This window comes from Caloenas nicobarica, chromosome 4 (genome assembly GCF_036013445.1).
Source record: "Caloenas nicobarica isolate bCalNic1 chromosome 4, bCalNic1.hap1, whole genome shotgun sequence".
Lineage (NCBI taxonomy): Eukaryota > Metazoa > Chordata > Aves > Columbiformes > Columbidae > Caloenas > Caloenas nicobarica.
In genome coordinates this window covers 59,722,326-59,738,962 of record NC_088248.1, presented here as the reverse complement: position 1 = coordinate 59,738,962, position 16,637 = coordinate 59,722,326, and the positions used below count along the sequence as shown (strand labels likewise).

The window sequence follows — 16,637 nt, the reverse complement described above, 5'->3', positions numbered from 1 at the left end:
TAGTAAAAAAGCAGCATTTTGCAAGGGATCAGTTTCACAAAATAGGTCTGATAATATAAATGTTATTAGCAGGCACAGATCTATAAAGACTATAACAGACCCCTTCTGAAGGGGAGTTGATAATATCCCTTACCTTCCTCATTTAGAAATACAGCAGGAGTACTATACATTTCTTTCGGATCAATAAAATAGAGTATTCCACACAGATCCTTTTCACAGTATTGGAGTAAGTACAGCCAGATTGAAACGGTGAACCTGCATAAGCAAAGATAAACAAAAAATCCAGTCCTGATGAGAAATCTCCCTAAATAATTTGAAAAGCATGCATTTCACTTTTATTTAGCAAACATGTTTCACACATGTAATCTTCAGAACAGAACACATCCTCTGCAGCGCAAACCTTCAGAGCAACAGCACTTAAGACTCTTGGATCTGTGATCTCCTTTTAACTGTGCACTTTTGTGGTAACGACATGAGAGGAGACTAAGGGAGCGTTATCTGAATCAATTCCAGAATGGTGGGTCAGAGCGACTGCCAGATCCCACATCAATAGGGAACTGAAAACAAGACCGAGACAACTTGGAGCCAACCTCCTGCATGCAGGCTGCAGTACAAAACCTCCAAATGCACGGTCTTGTAATTTTGATTGTGGAAGCCAGTAAAAACTAAGCTGTCTCTTCTGTACCAAATGCCAACTGTGAAAATGTGCTTGGGAGAAACAATTAAAAATTAATCCAGCCTCTAGGTATTACAGATAGGTCTGAACAGCTGTCACAGAGCTATCACAGGATAAATAAAGGTGGAGCCTGTGCAAACTATGGAGTGGTTGAAAATAATAATAATAAAAAACCAAAGCAAAACATGAAACGAAGACCTGACAACGCTATCTACTCAGAAATTTCTGCGCAAAGCTGGCTGATGCACTAAAAGCAGAATTTATACCACAGTATCTAATTCTAAGGAGTTCCTCTGTGCCAGACTAAATCTACTTCAGTGCTCTTAACAGAAACTTGAGCACTTATTTCCATAATGTTTCCACAGCCATTAGGCCAACGCTGAATGCTTTTGAAAACCATACCTCTAATGTACAACCCAGCAATGCATTACAATTACTATAATCTCTGATAAAGAAGTTATCTTTTCTTAGTGACTTTTAGAAGGACATATTATTTGGGTCTTGTATTTCCATAATTAAGGAAAAAATGTCAATATTTAATACTTTAGAATTGGGTCAGCTTGCCTTACTTCTGTCTCAAGGCAGCACTGAACATAGAGTATCTTGTATCTTTTCCTAAACTAAACCAATATAGGTCTGGAAGCCTGACACCTGCCCTCCTGCTTAAAAAAAGATGCAAGGCTAGTGAAGTTTTCCCCAATGGAGTCTACACTTTAAATAGCTAATAACACCATATCCTCCAGAGATGGTACATGGGTGAGATAGAACGGTTTGTAAATCACAGTCACTTGTATATTGATTGTTAAGACCTACAGGCAAACACTGCGCTTCCAGAAATACTGCCTGTGTTTATGTATCGCTCTTTTCATCTTTCATCTCTGGCAATATATCAAACTTAAATGCTGCAGTCTCCATTTAATTCTTGATCACCAGTTTGAGCACATAACTGTTCTGGACAAATTTCTTGGGACAGTTTGGGACAATGCTGACTCATTTCACATTCCCTATTGCTGCAGAATGCTCTACAGCATGAGCAGTCTCTTACAGTCCCAGCCTGTCCTTGCTGCAGGCTGTCCACTGGTAACTACCTCATATCACTGTCATCCACCCCCAGTCCTCTTTTTTACAAATCCCCAACTGCAGTCAAATGAGTAACTTCAGGTAGATCCATCTGTTTCTGTTGGCCTCTTGGTGCAGTGGGGAAACACCATCACATACAGAGAGCTGAAGGAAAACTCTTTTCCTCTTCTTAACAGAGCTACCCCAGGCCGTCACACAACCGCAAGACACAGGCAATGCTTTATATTAACACTGGAGGCACCACCCAAGGGCAGGAGAGGGTGGAACTGTGTGGAGCAAGTAAGGAGCTGCATAAATTCATGTGATGTATTCTCGACCAGAGCTCCAGTGCCTCAGTGCCAGAAGCAGAATGCGACCATGCTGGTCAGCAAAGGGAAGCAGGCTGTACAAACCAGGCTGTCACCCAGCCTGAAGCAGCCAGGAACCAAAAATTGCTCAGTACTTATGACTTCAGAGCTACAGTTTGAGGGCCAGTAGTCTGTATGCAACCTGCACTATCTGGCAAGTTGTCTTTGGCACTCTTCTTGTGGTCCCAGGCCAAACACAAACCAGCTGGCAAGTTCCAGTTCCTGCGATCATTTCCTATTTCTCTAATAATGTTGCTGGGGTAACAGCATCTGCTGGAAGGGAGATATATTTATATATCTCTATATATCCTTTTCCCCCTAAAGTTGCAAAATATGACTGAAGAGTTGTGACAGTTTTGAGAATGGGGAGAAGAGTAGAGAAAGATGATCTTCCCAGAGTGATTCCTCTGTAACTGAATGGCAAGCGGGGGCTAAGGGGTTTTACACCTCTCCAACTAGGAGAGTTTACACAGGGATGGTGGAAGAAAATAGTATAAGCTCAAGCTGGAAGATTTATCAAGGCAGGGGACTATCACTAAGGGCTTGTCAGCTGCAAAATAAACTAGAGTGTGAATTTATAGGGAAAAAGCTGCTCCACACTACTTGCCCTTGCAAGTAACCCTACTCTGCACTTGGTCTGCAAATGCTAAAATGTGATCTGTTTTTAAGGCAGCTAGTCATGAGACACCAGTCTGATCATGACAGCACGTATCAGCTAACTTACCCTCCTACCCGTGCCTAACCAGCTCAGTTACATCTACTACTGGTACCCCTTACAAAGCACTGCACTGACACATACCATAAGCATCTTTCTGAAGTTCAGCTTAATCCCCTCCAAAACTGAAATGAGAAAACAGAAGGAATAGCTAACTAGTTTCCTTTTAAGCTGCTTCTCAAACTAGTAGGCAGTGTTTCTTTAATGTGTGGTGTAGCCTAAGAGTTTAAGTACATTCTATAGCCTTCAATAATCAATTATAACCTGCTTCAATTATTTACCTACACTTACATGGGATAATCAATCTGATGTTGTCTGACTGTCTCAAGTTCTCTGTTTTCAAATTGCTCAAATTTCTTCACGATTCCTGTTTTCTCCCCACTGGAAGCGTATATGAAGTTGAGAATCTGGACACCATCTGCAAAACACAATCTTTCTTAATCTGCCAGAAAACAAGCATTGATAACTAATTAATTAGCTCACACTTGTTCAAACATTTGAATCATAACAGATTAAAAATTAAGACAAATCATCAATAAACCCTTAAACACAAGATCACTCACTGTTATTAAATACATTACAGTCTTGGACTGAATAACCCACGAAGAGTGAAATTAATTCCATTTCCAGCTGGTACTAGAAGCAAGGAAAGAACGGACTCATTTAAATCTAAGATACTTAAAGGGGCAGTTAGTAAGGAAGACACCTTCATTTATGTTATTTGTTTAAAATCTCATCCTATCTTTGGTTATGCCTACGTGACGTTACTCCACAACTCTTGGACTTGCTCTCCATTTTTAGCTCTCCAGCTTACAGTATATGTATGGATAGATATAAATTCTGTTCTTAACTGATATGCATAATCCTGTAACAAACCTGATAATGCTGCCTCTGCTAAGAAACAGGAAAAAGATCTTCAAGGCCATTACATATCATCAAGTTTCCCAGAAAAACAAACAAACAAAACCAAACAGAAAAACAAACCAAAACCAACCAAAAAAGAAACCACACAAACCCAAAAGAAATCCCAACCCCACACCCCAAAAACCCCAAGCAATTTGTTACAAGCTTATTTTTAAAAATTAATCTGAATGTTACTTCCTCCTATTTCATCTATAATACAATTAGATAACGCATAAGATGTTTCACACTGCTGTCAGAGATCACATGCTCTCCAACAAGTATTTTAGAAAGCCCCTGAAGGCAGCAACACAAGTGCTTTCCTGTTCAGCTTCAGTGCATTTACATGCCAATGTAGTGAAAATAAATGACACAAATACCATTATGGGATTTTCTAGAAGAGAACCTTTAGAAGAAAATAACCTTCTTGCTTTTAGGTTCTGCTTTGAATACATATTGAGGACAAAAAGAATTGTCAGCAGACATAAAGCTAGCGATAGGCAGAAACAAAAAGAATCAGAAGAACTCTGAGAAAATCTAGAAAGCAGTTGTGGGTTTCGGTAATTTATAAAGTTGGGCAAGACAATTTTTAAAATTTAAAACTACTAATTTTTAAAGCAAAAGTGCTTGTCCGTAATAGCTTTGGGAGAAAAAAAGAAAAGTACTATAAAATTTTTTGCACTATGAAGACTTAACATGTTTCTGAGTGTACGGCCATCAAGCAGACTACCCGTGTGAGAATTACATATGTAAGAACTGCAGGACTGACCCTGAAATAATGCAATAAAGAACTAAACAACTCTCTCTGAAGACACAGGAATCATGTCCACTGACATCAGTGGGTTTTAAATAAAGCTGTTTGAATACACTTAGAAAATAGACGGCCATGCTGCTACAAATCTCTAGGCTGGCTGGGATAAAACAAACCAGCTCTGAAGGACATGATGACTTCAGTCACTTGCAACTCCAGCCCTACAGTTATGAAGCTTACATATTCAACAATGTTGGCCAAGTAAAAAATTCTACATAACCTTTACTATTTACTACAGTTATGCACTTTCTAACAGCTTACCAAAGATGTTATTTGGGTCCCACTAGTTTCCTTGGGGAAAAAAGTGACATTACACCTACCGCTTTCATGAGGACACTGAGGTATCTTGTTTGCCTGGAGCATCCACAAATAGTCAACACCCCACTGAAGACAAACTTTGTGGTCCTTATATGGGCGTTCAAATGGTGGAACTGCTTCTAAAACAGTGTAATTCTTGGCAACTGCATCCTGGTAGTCTTCATTCTGCTCAACATCATAGCTGCTAACTGATTTGTGACTAATCCATGCATATAATATCACACTGTGCACGATTATTGAGTTTCTGATGATATAATCATCTCTGTAAACCATGATGCTTGGAAATTTCAAATGTACTTGTCGAGTTCTGCTAATATAAAGGTTGTTCTCATCCTTCCACCTCCTTCTGTACACTGGTACACCAGTCCTGAACTCAGAGGAAGCTACTGCTTCCAAATTGACGATACAAGGTTTAGAACATAAATACTGAACTGAAACCTCAGAATTGTTAAGAACTTTCTTTTCTAAAATGTTTAAATGAATAAAGTCCACATAATTCATGTTTTTTTCAAACTGTGCAGTAACTGGCGTCGTCCGTAATGTTTCCTTTCCAGAGGATGGCAGAAAATTCTGGAAAAAAACCACAAAACGTGTTAACCAGAGAGTCTAAGTTTATGTGATTAGTAATATACTCACAGCAATAACAGAACACTGCAAAAGCAGAAGGTTTATACACCATACTCAAACTCAAAAATACTGGGATTCTTTCACACAGCAAGTACAAGTGGATTACTGGAGAGCTTGATTGAGGTTTTAATGGTAACAACTCCCCTACATCAAGTTCTCAAAGTTACACATGCTTCTACAAACAAATCATATTCGCAGGGTGTATCCTTCAGCCCTTTCGCAAGTGGAATCCTGTCTAAGATAGTGACTTACACGTCACGCTGTTAACAGACGCTCCTAGGATCAGGCCTAAAGAGTATCTACTAAAATGTACTGGCATTTAGTCATCGTATCGTTCACTTGTGCTGCCACAGCCTGTTTCTATACCTTTTAAAAAGGTTAGCTAATTTTGTTATGTCTCATGCAGGTACCTGTAGAGCAGAATAACAACTAAGTCAGCTCACAACAGTTTCCTGAGAATTAATTCAAGTTCATAAAAAGTTTAGGAGCTTATTCCAGAAATGTTCCTGTCCTGAAGGCAGACTTACAAATCTGAGCAGAAAGACCAGCAGACAGTATTTGCTTAGTTTTTGCTCTCTATAGCTACATACCTTATAATATACTTAGGGAGTGAGTGCTTAGACGCACACCAGGATTATTCTCCGTGCTGAAGTTCTTGTCCCTAAGACTTCAAACAGCTTCTTTTCTTTCTGCTCTGCAGTCAGTGTCCAGGTTGATGCGCTGCCAAGGATACTGAGGATTACTCAGTCCAGAGGGCAGCCAGCAGCACGGCACTTCTGCCAAGTCCCTGGATCCATCTAAAATATTCAGAATTGTCACACAGAATTACCAGGGAAGCTGGTCGTTAAAACTGCTTAAAATGAGAAGATCTGTCTTGGGTGACTTTTAACTTTGCTAAGCTTAAACAAATAAAACTGAAATTTATCTTGGATTGATGGCTTTTTCACAGTGATTCTCAAAATATTTAAAAGCTTCGGCCAAGTCTTTAGTACATTTTGAGTTATCAGAATTATGTGCTGTGTACCTGGAAGACAAGACCTTGCCCTTGGTCCAATACAGGGATCAGTGAAAGTTCCTAATGGTGAACTAATTTGCCTTTTATTTCTTAAGAAGATGTTGACACTCCTTGAGAGCTACACCAAAAAAAACGAGCCAGCAAAACCTGCGAAGGTGTAAGCATTAGGAAAAGTCAGAACTAAGTTTACTTATCCTACTTCCTTGTTTCTATAGATAAAGATTTTGGATTTAACTATGTGACCAAATGCTGTTTCTACCCCAGATCCCTGCCTCCTTAAAGGCACAAAGGAGCTCCAGGGTTGCAAGTGGAAGACAGCTGTGCATAGAGGAGACTATTTACCCCAAGATCTTCACTTTATTTAAACTAGAAGCTGGAAAACACAAGTGGATGAAGGAACTCTAGATTAAAAAGCTGGATATCTTTGCTTAGCAGCTTGGTAACTCTAGATAATTAGATTTATTTAGTGTTGCTAGGTGTTTCTGAACTTGTCACTTAAACCACTTTCCACAAGAACAACTGAGTACTCTTTATCTTCTTGTGTCTGACAATACAAAGGAAGCCAGACATGTGGTGACGCTGAGCACTCATAAATGTGTGTGTAAGCACCAAAATACTTACTTTGAACAAATAAAATGCTATAAAAATGCAAAACACTCCACAATGTTGGTACCTAGGCTTTCTACAATAGGTGGCTTCTTCAGAGTAACAGCCTTCCTCTCTGCCTCATTTCCCATTCTATAAAATGGATATTGTACAAATGATGTGTAGTAAAGGTGCTAAAAGAGGAATAGCAATAGGAGGCTGGTGTCCACTGGAAAAGTTACCACCACATCACGCAATAACACACAAGCACAAATACTGATATCAAAGTTGACGCAAGAACCTTAATTTTAATACTAATTTCTGAATGTGGCCATCTGACTTTCAGTAAATGGCAGAAATTCTGCTGCTTTTTGTGGTGGAGATCTCAAGGTAGTAACCTCTGCAAACCAAAGCCAGTTCCTTGTAGAACAAACTCCACGATGTTCCTAGAGCACTTCAGCATGCAGTATTGCTACTGTCAAATAAGGTCTTACTGCCCTTCCCTTAGTCCCTGTTCTGCTAAATAGATCCCACAGAGTTACTCAATAAACTTTTGTGTTCTTTGGTGCCTGGGTATTAGTTGAGACACAAGCTACAAAAAGTATGTTTGGGTCTGCTGTTACAACACAGCTAATAAATCCTTCGGGAGGCTCATCCTGTAAGGAGAACACTGCAAAGACCCCTGAGCAACTCCACATCGATCCAGCTGTGGCAGAGACCACAGACTGTAAACTCTTCTGGACCAAGGCCGAGTCTCTGTCACCACTGGGTCGCCTCTACACAGCACTCCCCAGTGCACTGCACAGCGTGTGTTATCTAAGTGATCCTACTCAGTGAGGAACTCTAGTTCTTCCCTCCCTATTACCTCGGACAAGGCAGCGCTAATTGTGCATAATCTCTGGCTAGAGAGAGTGAGGATGAAAAGATTACACAATGAATGTGATTACGAGATTTAAATATAAAAGTTTTCCAGCACAGTAAAGAGGCCAGCTATACTAGATTAAAAATGTTACCATAAACTAGGCAGAGTTCAACAAGAAAGGCATAGAGGCTTCATTGTGTGTGGTAACTTAGCCACAAAAGCTTTTTCTTGAACTTTTTCTTAAAACTTGCTGAATCTGAAGGAGTTATCCCAAGTCATCCCATTAGATGTTGGGATAAAAAAAAATCACTGAGGGAGGCAATCACAACAACTGGTATGAAAACTGAAAACGTTCAGTAGTCTAATATTACAGAAATGATAAGAAGCCATTCTTTCACTCACCGGAATAAGACCTCAGCAGGACCCTCCCTGAATTCAATGCTGCAGAAATTCCACATAACCCTATGAAGCTGCACCTGTTTGCATAAAGCCCGAAGATAACTGTAGCCCTTTACCTGTGAATGCCCGCCACGTCATGCTAGATTTTAAGATGTGTGAAAAGGAGACACACCAAAAAGGGTGTTGATTTGGTCCCAACCAGCATCAATATTGTACAGGCACACAAAGACTTTGTCCAGAGTTTGTATTTAGGAGTGTAAAAGAGGAAAAAGTATTTGAACAGACGCCCCTAAAACGCAGCTGTTTCTGTAAGCCAGTGCAGCACCACACTCACACCTGCACCTGTAGGGCCATATCAAGGGCACCCCACTTCCTTCAAACCCAGAAATTTGTCACCTTGGATCGAAAGCTTCTTTGATTTAACGACTTGACGTTCCCGCTCGATAAGGCAGCATAACTCTGGGGCCGGAGAGAGGGACTCCGGGCCAGGCCTGACAAGGTGTCCCCGGGCCCGAGCGCAGGCCGGGCGGCCGCGGCCCCCGCCGGACACCCGCTGCGGCACCGCCCGGGGGCTGCGCCTCCCCGGCCGCCCCGCGCTCGCAACCCGCAGCCCGCCCGGCCCGGCCGAACGCGGAGCTGCACCGCGAAGCTCCGGGAGGTCGGCCCTCACCCGGGACCGCCCGCCGGCCCGGGCCGTCGCGGCGGCGGGCAGAGCCGGGCCAGGTGCGGGGCCGGCCGCCACTCACCGTGAGGAGGAGAAGCAGGAGCAGAGGGGGCCGGCGGGGCACGGCGGGGCGCTCGGCCGGGGGCCGCATGTCGCCGCGGTGGCGGCGCTGACCAGCGCTGTCGGGACACGGATGCGGCGGATCCGGCTTCCTGGAGGAGGGGCCGCCTCCCGGGCCGGGCCGGGCCGCGCCTGGCCCCGCACCGCCACAGGTGCGGGGGGAGCGGAGTGCGCGGCGGGGCCGGGCCGGCAGCAGCCGGGACCCGAGACCCGTGGGGCTGCTGAGCCCCCGGCCGCGCCGAGAGGCGCTTCGAAGCCCCGCGCACCCCAATAAAAGAAGCGCCCGGGCAGCGCGGCCCAGGGGCTCGGCCGCGCCCGTCCCCACCCTCACGCCTCGGCCCTGCGCTGCCAGCTCCCCAGCTCCGCTGCGGGCACGGCGCGGCCGCGGGGCGGGTTCGGGGCGGTACGGCGCGGCAGAGCCTCCTCGCAGCCGCCGGGTGCGGCGCGGCAGCCGCCGGGGCTGCCCGGGAGGTGCCGCCGCTCGCCTGGTCAGGCGGGACACGGGAGCGCGGCGGGTGGGTAACGGCACCGGGCTGTGCGCCACCCGCCCGCCCGCGCGGGGGCGCTGCGCGCCGCTCCTGACGGGACTGGCCGGAATCGGCAGGTGCCTTCAGGGCTGCGCTTCCGGAGCGCCCCGGAAGCGAGAGTCACATAGCTTCCGGGTTGTGGCCGCCGGCGGGGATGGCCGCACTGTCCCGCACGCTCGGAATCTTCGGCGGTTTCGTGGCCGTGGTGGCGGCGGCGTTTTACCCCATCTACTTCCGGCCGCTGCTGCTGCCCGAGGAGTACAGTGAGTCGGGGCGGGCTGGGGCCCGGCTGTGCCCGGGGGTGTGCCCGGCCGGGCTGCGGCGGGGACGGGAGCGCCGGCGGGCGTGCCCGGGCCAGGGCTGTGTTAGGGCCGGGGCTGCCGCCGGGTGGGGAACTCCCGGAGAACTCTGCTCGCCTAGGAAATACTTCAAAAATAATAATAGAGCCCGTGGTATTCTTGTTTCAAGTTATTGGCCGGCAGGCGATTAAGAACTCGCTCTAGTTGTTCTCTGAAGTGATGGAGAGGATTTAGATGCGGTGTAAGAAGTTGTGACCAGAAGTCTGGAGCACCCGTGCTGTGGGGACAGGCTGAGAGGGTTGGGGTTTGTTCAGCCTGCAGAACGCTCCGTGGAGACCTTATAGCAGCCTGCTGGTACCCAAAGGGGCCTCCAAGAAAGCTGGAGAGGGATTTTTATAAGGGCGTGTAGTGATAGGAGAAGAGGTGATGGCTTTAAACTGGAAGAGGATAGATTTAGATTAGATATAAGGAAGAATTTTTTTTCAATGAGGGTGGTGAAACACTGGCACAGGTTGCCCAGAGAGGTGGTAGATGCCCCATCCCTGGAAGAGTTCAAGGCCAAGTTGCATGGGGCTCTGAGCAACCTGGTCTGGTTGCAGATGTCCCTGCTCATTGCAGGGGGTTGGACTAGATGAGCTTTAAAGATCCCCTCCAACCCAAGCCATTCTATGATTGTGTAGGTTGTTGGAGACGTTTTCCAGCCACAATTGAAAAGTTTAACTTAAAACGTGGTAACAGATTCTTTAGTGATGATTTTCTAGATGTGGTCTCAGTCTGCAGAGCTTTCTCTGAAACTGACTGCTGAGGAAAACCCACCTTTCCTGCCAGAAACACAGAAAAGCCGTGACTGACTCTGTAATCAGGGAGCTCTTGAGCACTCAAAGGCACCTGAAGCTTCAGGTGTGAAGCCTTGGTGGCTCCAGGTGGGTGGTCCCTGCCGTGGGAGTGGTAGGGGGAGCACCCGTTACTCCTAAATTTCTGTTAATTACCGTCTGAGGAAGCGAGGAAAAGTTCTGGTGTCACCAGTCTCATCCTCTCACTTCAACTTTTATAAAGCTAAGTAAGCTGTTGGTGATAACCTGAAGAAGCATGTGGTTAATTTACCGAGACAACTGTAGAGATTTTGAGGAAGAAAAAAGGAAAAGGGTAACAAATTTATTTATCTTATTGGAGGGACTTCAGCCTTGCATCAAAGCTGAAGTAAAATTTAGTTTGCAAGCAAGTTTTTATTTAAGGAAGCTATGTTTGTGAAGTTGGAAACTGCCCACGATGATAGGTTTCCTACCCTGTGTTCTCATTTAAAAACCTTCTTCTTAAGTCATTTTTGCTTATGGTGCACTTTCCAAAAATATAATATTAGAAATGTCACTCAACATTGAGGAAAGAACAGAACTAGCAGACAGTGTCCTCTTTTGTACTTGTGAATTACACAAGCAAATGGTCCCCAGCAGGCTAGAGGTTTTTTTAATCTCCATTTAGCACATAAAATGGGTGATATGCAATTAGCAAGTGGTTAAACTTGTTATTTAGTACCTGATTCTAAACTTTACTGATTGTATACTGCTCAAACTCTCCTTTGACATTTATTAATTTCATATGTGATTTTCGTGATGTTCATTGCTGTGATATGAGAGAAGCACAAGCATTCCTTGTCATAATACTTTAGACAAGAACATGGAATTTCACAGTTGTGGTACTTGAGTGGAAACATTTTAACCTTTGAGGTACAAAGGATTCATTTTTTGGAGTACGGCCTGTTAAGCTGTATGACAACAGAGTTTTTCTGGAAGGTCACACCCCCCATTGGCTTCAGCTGCAGCAAATACTCAGTATTTCTGCATTTTGGGATGCTGGGTCTGAAGTTGGACATTTAGATTTGCATCACACAGCAATCTTGCAAAAGGCAAGAATGGATTTTAGTTCTCTGGAGTGACATTCAACTATGTAAACATGAAATGCTATATTTTTCTTCTTCAGTCTTGTTTTTCTTTTATATTTTCCAAATTCTACACAAATGAGGCACAATACATTCAGGAAGAAGACTTTTCTGCACAATTGTTACATATCTTCAGAGGAATTCCTAGCAGTTTAACAAATAAAATGGAGGATACTTGGAAAAACTGTATGTAAGCAAATTGATAATATGTACTTTAAATCATGCACACAGGGGTGTTATCATTTTATAGGTTTCTAGTACCTCACCTTGTGGACTTGATGTTTCTTATGTTTTCCTGTCTGTAGCTTTAAAAGTGTTTTTCCTCATATGAAATGCATAGTTTAGTGGCTGTGTTGAAACCTTGATATCTTCAGCACAGACCTCTTCTCCTTGGATTAATTAAAATAGTGGGTCGACAGCTGCTATTGGGATTGATATTGGGGCATTTTCATAGTGGATTTTGTGATTTTGCTGAACTGTGAAACTCAGCTCTTTCACCATCCTGTGAGGGGCTGTCCTCTCATCAAGACTGGTTCCTCCTCATTGTTCCTTTTTTGGCTTACCTGTTTTCCAGGTTGTTTCCAGGCCCCACCCCAGTCTCACTATTGACTGTACTGTGTCCTGTCTCCATGTTTCTCATCTGCTATTTCTCTGCACTGATTTCTTTGCCTGAGCAGTTAACTGCTCTTTCTGTTCACCCCACATGTATTTCCGGATTTCGCAGGTTGACTCCCATTTTGGTCTCTGCCTCTCTTCCAATCTTAGCGTCCATCTAAGACTAAATATCTTTCTCCTCCGTGTCTTAGAATAAGTGTGCTTCCTTGCCCTAATTTATTCTGTTTTCTCTGTCTGGGTTTTGTGTTTTTTTCCTTTGAAATTAGAGAGTTCCCTGAGATTTTGCCTGCTAAAAAGGATGGAATGGCAGTTACCATGCTCAGTGAACAGAACTGGGGAATCTGGATCTGCCTCTAGTGCCTAAACCCTTGCAAGTAGAATTATTGTGATATACCCGTTAGTCTCCAGCAGCATTAGGCTTGTACCTGGACAGCCTAATAATACGTAATGCTCACACATTCTCAGTGGGATAGGATGCTGAAAAGTTTCAGTTTTAAGGTGAGCTTAGTTCTGAGTTTCTCTTGAGAGTGTATACCCTACAGTTTTTTAAAGGCTTACAAAGTTCAGTGGTATGGCCAAAAGGCCAATCCGGCTGAGCTTTGACTTCGTGCTTTGAGTACCACAGTGGTAAAGCGCTTAACTGGACGGGGAAAAAAAGGGAGGCATTTAAAAAATGGAAGTGCTAATTGTGTCCATTTTTCTTCTTGGAAGTGGTTGAATCTTTCAAACAAAAAAGAAAAGCCTGAGACAGGCCAATGGTATGGAAAATATCCCTGTGATACTTAATTTCACAAAGCTTACAAGCTCTAGTTCTATAGGTGGTGTCATGAAATCTACTTGTGATAAGACATGAGATCTTTCGGGGCCTGAAAATGAGGATCACTGATTCCAGAAAGAATAAAACTTTTGAAGACTTTTATGTTGAGCATATCAGTGGTAGCTCCTAAAAATACTTGTCCCTTGTTCTTCCTTAAGCGATGGCATCATGGCAGGTATTTTGGCATCTTTTATTAAACAGTAGTCATTACTTTAAGATGACTATCTTATTGTTTGTAATATCTCAAAACAGATTAGCCATTAGTTTCTCAGTGAAGTGCAAATACTACATTTGCATTGTGTAGATGGATACTTACTAGAATTTTACTGTGTAGCATCCAGAATGAATAAAATTTTCAATATTATTTTATTGGGTGCAGTCAAGATGTTTTGTTTTGTTTTGTGTTTTTTTGGTTGTTTGGGTTTTTTGTGGGTTTTTGTTTTTTTTTTGTTTTTTTTTTTTGTTTTTTTTTTTTTTGTTTTGTTGTTTTTTTCTTTTGGAAATGACCTTTCTGTTCTGTTTTCCAGAGAAAGAACAGTCAATAAACCGAGCTGGTATTGTTCAAGAGGATATTCAGCCTGCAGGTATACCTGATTCATGTGTTTGTGCATTGATTGTTTTAAAGATGTTTTTGGAGTTAGACCTGAATATTTATATGGATTTAAATAATACAGTGAATGATATATTCAAATAATACATATACAGTAACCTTACTATGAAAATATTTTTTGGGCAAATTCTTCGTTTGAAAATTATGAATTTAATAAAACTTGTTTTTAATTGACTTAACTGGCCAAGTAAGTTGTTACCTTCACAGTTTCTCAAACAGCTGCTGGTTTCCACACTGGAAATTAACTTCTGAACCAGCTCAGAGCAAACAAGAACCGTGGGTGGGCTGGGCTCTAGCTGTAAAAAATACACTATTTCACCCTGTTTTGTGGAATACTGCTTTACAGTTCAGCTGAAACACAATTTATGAGCACTTTGTCAGTACCTTCAAGCCTCATGGGTGGAGGGGGTAAGGCAGAAATCCACTACACATAAAGGAAAATTTGGAACACAGTGCTAATAGCTTTTCGATCTCTGCTGTTGCTGGTAGAAGGCATAGAAAAGCATACAAGGGGAATAAAATTAAAGTATGGCAGACTATCCTTGACAGTCCATTGTTTCAGAGATAATGGAACTGGCTATTCATTATGCAAGGTTGACACTTCTCGTCTAAATACATGACAGTCATTATCGTGGTGAAACAGTTCATATCTGAGTATGTTAAAGGCTAAAGTATTCCTGTTTTTAGAAAAGCCTAACATCAGCAGCAGGGGAAAACCAAATAGGATTAATGCCCTGTCCGTACTACACATATCAGTTAAATCGTCACTGCAGGCCTTACTTTCCAGGAAAGTGGTGAAATGCTGAAGAGGAGTAGAAAGGGTATTGTGAAATAGAAGTCTGGTAAACCTGCCCTTTTATTAAACATTAAAGAGGACTGGACGGGCTCGTTTATCCAAGATGCAGGTCTTGATGACTAGTTCTCCTCAGTGTAACTTTTTCATCTAAATTTAGCTGCTGATGAAAAGTTATGAGATCCACTAGTTGAAAGTGAAATCTAGAGAAATTCAAGTGGAAGGTGCAATTCTAAATGGTTGTTTTAACAATATTAGAACACCTTACCTATGGGTGTGATAGATTTTTCCATTATCTGAAGCTTAAGTTCAAGATGAGGTTGTCTTTCTAAATATTTTTGCAAGCTCAAGCGAAGTTGTGAGTTCAGTGCAGAAATTGTTAGGTTCTTTCATTGTTTCGTACACAGGCTGGGGTAGCAGACCAGTTATTATAATTTTTTTTCTTCAACAGTCTGGTTATGAACTACTGATATTCTCTGATTTGTAGGGTTAAAAGTGTGGTCTGATCCATTTGGAAGAAAGTAATGTTGGTGGCTGGGTGTGTTGCAAGGCAAAACTGAAGATGGACATCTTCAGCTGTTTCTTCTTTCACTGAAGTGTGTCTTTGGGAGTCACTGGAGAAGAATTCTGAATATGCTGTGTGGGCACATGAAGAGCAACAAACGCTACTGATTGGAATCTCAAGAGATAAAAACATGCTAGTTTTGACAGAGGATGCTGGGGCATAGTGCACAAACTGTTAGAGAGCTGAATGATTATTGAGTTGTGAAATAAAGAGGAATTATTTTTGTGGTGAATCTGTAAACAGTTGTAGAATGAATTATGAACAGAATAAGTCATGCAGACCACTGCAGTTTCCTCCCTAGTTTGAGAATTACTTTTTGTGGTTTTATTATGAAAACATGATAGAAGTATATACTGAGCAAAATCAGTGCAGAGTGTAAATTTGTACATTAAAATTGCTTCCTTTTAAACCAATGTGTATTTTTTTCATTTGTTTTGCAAGTAGTTGTGACTGATGAACCTTGGCCAGGTGCCCACGCAAGCCACTCTCTCACTCCTGCTTCTCAACAGGGGTAGAAAATAGAATGGCAAAGTTTGTGGATGTGGATAAACGCAGGGAGATTGCTTACCAGTTACTGTTGGAAGCAAAACAGACTTAACTTGGGGAAAATTAATGTAGTTTATTGCTGGTTAAAATAGTTTTGGATAATGAGAAACGAAAAATAACACCTACCCATTGCCTCCCTTTTTCCAGGATCGAATTCACTCCTGAGTCCTGTATTTCCTCCCCACTTGGTCCCATGAGGATGGGGATCACAGTCACTTTGTAACAGTTTTTTTTCCTGCTCCTTCCTTCTCACACTTTTCCTCTGTTTCTGTATGGGCTCTTCATGAGCTGCAGTTCCTTCAGGACATACCCAACTGCTCCAGTGTGGGCTCCTCCCCAGGCCATGGTGTGGATATCTGCTCCAACCTGGTCTTCTCCATGGGCTGCAGGGGAATATCTGCTCTGGTGGTGCCTGGAGCATCTCCTCCCCTTCCTTCTTTTCTGACTTCGGTGTTCATACTGCTGTTCCTCACGTTTTCCCCCCTCATTCTTCTGCTTGTCTAGTGTTTTCACAAAGGTGCCACCCACTTGGCTGCTGGGCTGAGCTGTGTCTTGCAGTGGGTCCTGTGCAGACCCAGCTGGAGCTGTCTGTGGCCATCATGGGGCAGGTCCTGCAGCCTGCCTTCCTCGCTGCAAACACCTTGACGGGCACACCTGATACAGGAGGTTAACACCAAATGTTGGCTTAGAAAAGCAGATAAAGAATCTTTTTTAAAAAGCACTTTTTCATGGTAAGCATAATGCTCATTAGAACAGATGAGTAAAGGATTTCCCCTACTGAAAAACTTGACCCAAATTGGATGTCTGTCG

General features: G+C 43.0%; 2 protein-coding genes across 3 annotated transcripts in view; one reads left to right on the top strand and one right to left on the bottom strand.

Moving 5' to 3' along the window:
- Positions 1-9,639, bottom strand: part of SEL1L3 (SEL1L family member 3) — a 36,855-nt gene extending 27,216 nt beyond the window's left edge. The window contains exons 1-4 of one of the 2 annotated variants that reach the window (XM_065633411.1): positions 9,082-9,639; positions 4,850-5,417; positions 3,110-3,236; positions 134-255 (exon numbers count right to left, since the gene is read on the bottom strand). In XM_065633411.1, the coding sequence (XP_065489483.1) occupies positions 134-255; positions 3,110-3,236; positions 4,850-5,417; positions 9,082-9,150 (886 nt within the window). In that variant the 5' untranslated portion in view covers positions 9,151-9,639. Of the gene's footprint in view, positions 1-133; positions 256-3,109; positions 3,237-4,849; positions 5,418-6,064; positions 6,248-9,081 lie in introns of those variants that run through there. The other variant, XM_065633412.1, reaches the window with a different exon arrangement.
- Positions 9,637-15,690, top strand: SMIM20 (small integral membrane protein 20). Its single transcript, XM_065633413.1, has 3 exons — positions 9,637-9,909; positions 13,841-13,897; positions 15,204-15,690. Exons 1-3 carry the CDS (start codon positions 9,801-9,803, stop codon positions 15,239-15,241), a joined length of 204 nt encoding a protein of 67 aa, XP_065489485.1. The 5' UTR covers positions 9,637-9,800; the 3' UTR covers positions 15,242-15,690.
- Positions 15,691-16,637: the final 947 nt, after the last annotated feature.

What these genes read in the sequence shown, in the direction of transcription:
- SMIM20 (XM_065633413.1), top strand. Translation starts at nt 9,801, where the DNA reads ATGGCCGCACTGTCCCGCACGCTCGGAATCTTCGGCGGTTTCGTGGCC. An exon ending in GCTGCTGCCCGAGGAGTACA is followed by an intron (nt 9,910 to 13,840) that starts GTGAGTCGGGGC and finishes TCTGTTTTCCAG; the next exon opens with AGAAAGAACAGTCAATAAAC. An exon ending in AGAGGATATTCAGCCTGCAG is followed by an intron (nt 13,898 to 15,203) that starts GTATACCTGATT and finishes TCTGATTTGTAG; the next exon opens with GGTTAAAAGTGTGGTCTGAT.